The sequence below is a fragment of the Charadrius vociferus genome, unplaced genomic scaffold, assembly GCF_000708025.1.
Source record: "Charadrius vociferus isolate BGI_N301 unplaced genomic scaffold, ASM70802v2 scaffold225, whole genome shotgun sequence".
Taxonomy (NCBI): Eukaryota; Metazoa; Chordata; class Aves; order Charadriiformes; family Charadriidae; genus Charadrius; species Charadrius vociferus.
The window spans coordinates 712,712-719,438 of record NW_009648638.1 but is presented as its reverse complement, the minus strand read 5'-3'; the positions used below and the strand labels follow the sequence as shown (position 1 = coordinate 719,438).

At 63.4% G+C, this 6,727-nt stretch overlaps 1 protein-coding gene across 1 annotated transcript; it reads left to right on the top strand.

Moving 5' to 3' along the window:
- Positions 1–1,911: 1,911 nt before the first annotated feature.
- Positions 1,912–4,901, top strand: TLDC2 (TBC/LysM-associated domain containing 2). Its single transcript, XM_009886340.1, has 6 exons — positions 1,912–2,075; positions 2,704–2,899; positions 3,369–3,521; positions 3,685–3,780; positions 4,323–4,396; positions 4,766–4,901. Exons 1-6 carry the CDS (start codon positions 1,912–1,914, stop codon positions 4,899–4,901), a joined length of 819 nt encoding a protein of 272 aa, XP_009884642.1.
- The last annotated feature ends 1,826 nt before the right edge of the window (positions 4,902–6,727 follow it).

Here is a 6,727-nt window from a genome sequence, read left to right as displayed (position 1 = left end):
CAGGAGGGAAAACGAGTGGCCCTTGGGCACGCCAAATAGCAAACACATCTCTGGGGCACACTGAAACCCACTCTGGTTTTAGGAAGCGCTGTCTCTCAGCCCCACAGCGGTGTGACTAAAGCAGAGGATGGGTAGCTGGGGCTATCTGGGGGCTCGCCATTTTACAGCCCCCTCTTCCACAAAGCGGAAAATAATTCACCCATGAGGAGGGAGATGATGCTGATGGGAAATGGCAGGACTGAGCCGAGGGGCCACGGGCAGCAGCGTAGTCCTCTGTCCCCAGCAGCTGAATTTGGTGCTGTGACTGTACCCAGGGCCACACTCCCGGCCACCTACTGCCTCCCCGACTGGGTCCACCTGGGTGTCCCGAGGAGCAGGACCCAAAGCTGGACTCAGAAGTGGTCCTGCAGAGAGGTAACGGTGGGGCAGAGGAACGACAGGGACAGGAGCCAGGCAAGGGATGAGGCAGGGGCAAGAGAAGGCCAGGGGCAGGGACAGAGACAGTGCAGGGGAAGGGGCAATGGCAGGAGCAAGGACAGGGAAAAGGGAAGGGCACGGGCAGGAATGGGGAAGGGCAGATGCCAGGGACGGGGGCAGTGCGGAAGTGGGGGCACAGACAGGGATAAAGACAGGAAGAGGGCAGGGACAGCGCAGTGGCAGTTGTGGTGTCAAGGGCCGGGCTGGGCAATGGGCAGGGACAGGGACAGACTCAGGAGAAGGAGCAGGGTCAAAGGCAAGGCAGGGACAGGGACAGGGACCGAAGCACTGGTGTGAGCAGGGGTATGTAAAGGGCAGGGACAGGGACTGATGTTGGGCAGGGGCAGGGAAAGGGCAAGGGGCAGGGCCAGTGATGGTCACCCTGTGGCTGCTCAGGCTGGGTACTCCACCCTGGCTCCTGAGCAAGGGCTGAGTCCCAGGGGAGGCTTTTGGGGCCACTGGGACCTTCTAGCCCTGCCAGTGGCCAACTTGCCAGCCATGCTGGGCACCAGGAACCCACCACCTCCTGCTGCCAACCTGTGGTCATTGCTGCCATCAGAGTCTGGTAAGGACAGCGGAACTGGGACCCACGCACTGGTGGGCAGTCAGGAGCAACGGGGCTGCAATGGGCCCTGCCATGGCAGTGAGGAGCAATCCCAATAATGCCTGCAGCAGGACCAGGGCTTGCGAAGGCCATTGTGGCCATCATGCCACCATGCAGGTCACACAGAAACTCATATGTTGGCATAACCATGATGTTGTTATGGTTGGGCCCACAGGCTCATGGCCGTGCCGGCTGTTTTTTTGGCAGGGGACCATCAGTGGTAAGGGGACACCCCGGGGCACCGCAGGCCCCTCCCTGGTTTGCAGGAGCTCCTCCAGCGGTGCCTGAGGCGGGGGGATGCCTCAGCCGGGGGTTCCCTCCTCCTGCAGCTGCTGAGCCCCGGATCTCCCAGGGGCCGCAGCTCCCCCAGCCACAGGACACCAACCCCGGCTGTCCTTCCCGGCAGGAAGGGCACGTGCCACCATGTCCGCTGTGCAGGTGCTGGCAGTTGCCACAACCATTGCAACAGTCGTGTTGCAAAAAGCAACGACCTGCCTGTTGATCCCAAAACAACACCCTACCCCCCTGCCTGTGGCCTCAGGGCTCTCCGCTTGGTGACCCAGAGCACGGCCCAGGCAGCAGCTGGTGTGTGAAGGAGGTGATGACCATGGGCCACCCAGTGTCTGGCTGGAGGGGGATGCCTGACCACGCATGCCCCGGTTCTGCAGGGGGACATGTCCTGACCTCCACAAGCTGGGGCAGGCTGCTGGCACCCCCACCTACCTGTGGCCAGGGAGGGGCCAGCACAGCTGAACATTAACCCCGGGGCGGTGTCAAGGGCTCCCTGGCAGCGTGGCTCCCAGCACCCCAGCAGCACCTGCAGGCCCACGATGAGAGGGTTCTGTGCCCGCTACCACCTTCTGTTAGGTCCTGCGTGGTGTGGCAGGCTTCCAAGTGGCAGTGTGGCCGCTGGGAACGAGCCCACTGGCCAGGCTGGACACATGGCCAACTGGACAGACAGGGGCTACCCTGGGGCAAGCGAGGGGCTGGGGAGGTGAGGAGGGTGATGGGCACACTCGGGACCTGCCCCTTTAGCCCCGCTGCACCCTGAGGGCCAGGACATCTCCTGCCACATGGGGCTGCCCTCGTTTTTCCCTCTCATCCCCTCAGGGTGTTTCTTGCCCATCCCCACCAGCAGCAGGGACCCGCTGGCCACCCACCCTCAGGCAGGGGCTGCACCCACAGCCACCCCGAGCACGTGGCCAGCTGAGACACTTGTCACCAGCTGCCATCAGGAAGGACCAAGGCACATCCCTGTCCCCACATGCACTGTGGGACCAGCCTGGCTGTGGGCAAGGAGGGACAGTCATGGCCGGGCTTCACCCCTTCTGCTGGGGCTGATATTGGGCTGAGGTTGTGGAAGCCTCCCCGCCTCCTCTTCTTCCTCACTGCCTCCTCTTCCCTGGGCAGTCCCACACCTTTGAACTTCCGTGTGCAGTGGTGGCATGGCCTGACAGGGCGCCAGGGTACGGCATGGCACAGCATGGCACGGCAGAGCTGTTGGCAGCTGCGCTGGAGCCATCAAACGCCCATCCTTGTCCCTTTGGGCCCCTTCCCCAGCCCCTGGACGCGGGGTGGGAGCTGCCCCAGGCCGGGTGGGTTTGGGGATGTTGCTCCCTCAGTGCTGCAGGGCTGCCCACCTCCACCTGCCTCCAGCCTGAGGAGGACGAGGAGCTGCCCGTGGGCTGCGGGGAGCCTGCCAGAGAGGGGCAGCCGAGCTGCGAGGGAGCCACGGCAGTGGCCCCAGCCCTGGAGGAGCCATGCAGGCTAGTGCTGAGCACGCCAAGCAGCGTCCTGCGCGTCAAGGAGATCCAGGAGGTGAGGGACCCTCCTGCTAGCATGGGGACACCACCCTCACCTTCCCTGCACCACACGGCCATGGCCATTGCCCTGCCAGGAACTGGTCCAGTGCGAGGCCAGATGGGTGAGGGGTCCAGGGGGAGGATGCTCAGCGAGACAGCTCAGCAGGGTTCTCAGGGTGAAGATGCTTGGGGGGAGCATCCTGGGAAGCTGCTGGGGGCTGGGAGCATGAAGACACCCGCACCCCTCAGGAGCATGCTTGGTAGAAGGGGAATGCTTGGGAACACATTTTTGAGGGTGCTCAGGTGGGAGGAGGTGTCTTGAGAGGACACTTGGAGGGGGAGGGTGCTTTTGGAGATTTCTTGGGGGGATGCTTGGGGTGGAGGAGAGGAGGCTGCTAGGGGAGAGCTCCTGGGGGGATGCTCGGGGCGGGGGCAGGATGCTCAGAAGCAGCCTGCCAGTCCTGACTGAGCCTGCTCTGCCCCAGCTGGGCCCCCACCTGCCCCCCCGGCTGACGCAGCAGCCCTGGCACCTGCTGTACTGCACTGGACGGGACGGCTTCAGCCTGAGGACACTGTACCGCTGCGGGGGCAAGACGGGCTCCCCGGCCCTGCTGCTCATCAGGGACACGGAGGCACAGGTAGGGCCAGGCCCCCCCAGCCCTGCTGCTCCACAGTGCTGGGGGCAGCGAGCCTGGTGTCCCCTGGGCCTGGCCACGGCCTTGCCGCTGCTAGCAGGATTCTGGCATTGGGGAGCCCCCTTGAGCACTGCGGCATGGGACTCCCCCCTCTCCGTCCCCCCAGGCTTTCGGTGCCTTCTCTGCCACCACCATTCGCTGCAGCAATGGCTTCTATGGGACGAGAGAGAACTTCCTCTTCTCCTTCTCCCCAGACCTGAAGGTGGGGGCCGCAGGCTGCCAGTCGTGGGGTCCCACGGGGTGGGGGGGACCCTGGGAACCGGCCAAACCAGAGGGTCCCCAAGTTGCTGGGGAGGGGTCTGCGATGATGGTGTAGGCTGACATGACCACACTTGGGCAAAGCAGCCAGGGGACCCTGCCTCGGGCTCCTGTAATCCCATGGGGGAGGGGGTTAGGGAAGGCGACCCTGCCCAGCCGCGTGTCACAGGGGAACCTCCACATGCCAGGGTGGTCACAGCCTGGCCTCAGTGGGATGTGGAAGCAGCTTAGGCACATCTGCCTGCACCAGTGGGGGTCTGTGAGTGTGATGGAGCTGGTGGTATCAATGGGTGGCAGCTGTCCTCTGCAGGGGGAGGCCCCAAGGCTTGACCAGATCTTCCTGTGGAGAAGCAGGACATGGTGGGGATGGGTAAAGCCAGCTTTGCTCAGCAGCCCCCAGCTGTCCCTTGCAGGATGGCGACAAGGATGGGGACAGGGGCGCTGTGCCCTGGCCTGCAGTCCCAGCTGACTGCTGTCCCCATGCAGGTGTTCAGGTGGACAGGCAGGAACAACTTCTTCATGAAAGGGGATGTGGACCTGCTGATGGTCGGTGGGGGCAGGTAGAAGCCATGCCAGCAGCTTTAGCAGCACATGGGGTCCCCAGCCCCAATGGCACTTGGGGCCACAATCCGAGCCCAGGCTGCCTTGCGGAGCTGGGTCTGGACATGTGCTGGTGGTTTGAAGACAAAAACAGCCCAGTGGAGGTTGTGCAGCAACACTGGACCTGACTCTGCTGCTGGCAGGCCTGCCTGCTCCCTGCCTGCAGGCAAGGTGGCAGCTGGTCATGTCTTGTCCCCGTTTTGCCCGTCCCTTTTGCCTGGCATCTCAGCAGGAGGGCACCCAGGAGTGGGAATGGGGAGGTGGCTCAGGAGGTCTCCAGGCATGGAGGAGGCAGGAGAGGGGACCCTCAGCTGTTGGCACCTTTCCAGTGGCAGATTTGGGCTGTGGCTGGACGGATACCTGCACCACGGGGGCAGCCACCCCTGTGAGACCTTCGACAATGAGACCCTCTCATCCCGGGGGGAGTTCTGTGTCCAGGACCTGGAGGTGTGGGGCCTGGCCTGACCCCGCAGCCCACATCTGGGACCAAAGGTGGCATCAGGGGCGGCACTTTGGTACCAATGTCTGGTGCACACCTGTTCCCTGCCAGCACCCGTCAAGCCTGCCGGATGGTGCACAGCCTCACCCCTGCCTCCCTCCACCCTGTCCTCACCAACACCTCCATTTCACGTGCCAACAGGCGGGGGGGGGACACACACACGACATGATGGGGACAGGCTGCAGTGGGATCTCAGCCTCCCACAGTGCTGTTGTCAACACGCTGGGGTCCCTAGGCTGGCTGCAGGACAGCCCCCTGCCTCGGCAGCGAGCACTCTGCCTGGCCAGGACAATGCCAAGCCACACTGGGAGGAGGCTACGTGGCAGGGCCAAGCACCGCAGGGGCCCCAGGTGGAGGAGCAAGCTCCGAGAGCAGCGTGATGCCAGCAGCACCAAGCAAGCCCAGGCAGCCTCTGCCCCATGGGCCACGGGCCCCAGGGGTGGCACTGCCACGGCTGGCGGGTGATACAGTCATCAATAAACAGGCAGAGCTGCACCCCCAGCCTTGTCCTTGCCATGGAAGCAACAAACAGCGCCATGAAGTTGTGCAAAGTGAGTGGTGGGGAGCAGACTGTGCCCCGTCCCAGCCTGGCACTGTGTGCCCACAGCAAGCTCAGGGGGTTGGCCTGGGGGCTGTGGGGACCCATCCCCCCTCTGCCAGAGTCCACAGTCTCTGTCCGCCCTGTCACCTGCCAAGGACCAGGGCTTCCTCCTCAGGGGCATCCAGGCTACACCAGGTATCTCGCCCCAACCTGCTCCCAATAGGGAGGGGATGATATGAGCCCTCCCCAGGCCCCTTCCCACCCGCAGCTCCACAACCTGCAGCCTCTCACGTGGCTGTCCCTCATTCCTGGATGCTGGGACAGCTCTCCTCCTCCTTCACCACCTGCCATTCCTGTCTGAGCAGCAGGACCAGCCCCACACGTGGGGTTCAAGGCCAGGTTGGGTGGCCCAGGGGTTTCCATGGGAAGACAAGGGCCTGCCTGGTTTGGCCAGATTTGATTTATTTATTTAGGGCCTGTGCCCAGGCACTGAGCTGAAGCATCACCCCATGACCTCACCCACTGTCAGCTCCTACCCTAAACCTACAATTTTGTGAAGGCTGGATCCCACCAAGCCCCAGGCTGCAGTACTTTACACACACCCCACGCATACCCACATTGAACCTCACCAGCCATTTCCCGTCTGATTCCATCTCCCACAGCCCTATGGAGATGCTCTGTGGCTGGCTTCTCTCTCCTCATGCTATTTGACTACTTGTTCCCTTTCCAAAGTAATTTACCGAGCTGGTGAGTAGTCCCAGCGCTGACCCTCCATTGCAAGAGCTGACCCCATCCTCCTGCTTCCCACTGGCTCACCTCCCACCCAAGCTTCACTGCCTGCTCCCCTCTCCAGGGCAGAAATTGCCCCGGACACAGCACCCAGCATGGCCCCGCTGGAGAGCCAGGCCTGGGGAGCACCTGATGGGTGCTGAAGGACGTCAAGAGCTGCCACCTCCTCCAGCTGCTCCAGCCCAGGACCCTCCTGCCCAGCCACTGGAGCCTACTGTCTACCCAAGGGACACGGTGGCCTCAATCTGCCCTGCCCCCTGCACACACCAGCCCTCTCCCCCCCCACCAAGCACCAGATGGCCCAGCTTAAAATTTGCCTACAAATGACACCCCACCCCGGACACCCAGTTTGGGTACAATATAGCTACTCGCTGCCCCAGCAGCCAGCACTGGCACCCCCACCCGCTCCAGTAGCTGACACCACAGGCCAGGGGTGATCGCTCTGACCTGTCGCTGGCCCCA

What these genes read in the sequence shown, in the direction of transcription:
- TLDC2 (XM_009886340.1), top strand. Translation starts at nt 1,912, where the DNA reads ATGAGAGGGTTCTGTGCCCGCTACCACCTTCTGTTAGGTCCTGCGTGG. An exon ending in GCAAGCGAGGGGCTGGGGAG is followed by an intron (nt 2,076 to 2,703) that starts GTGAGGAGGGTG and finishes TTGCTCCCTCAG; the next exon opens with TGCTGCAGGGCTGCCCACCT. An exon ending in GCGTCAAGGAGATCCAGGAG is followed by an intron (nt 2,900 to 3,368) that starts GTGAGGGACCCT and finishes GCTCTGCCCCAG; the next exon opens with CTGGGCCCCCACCTGCCCCC.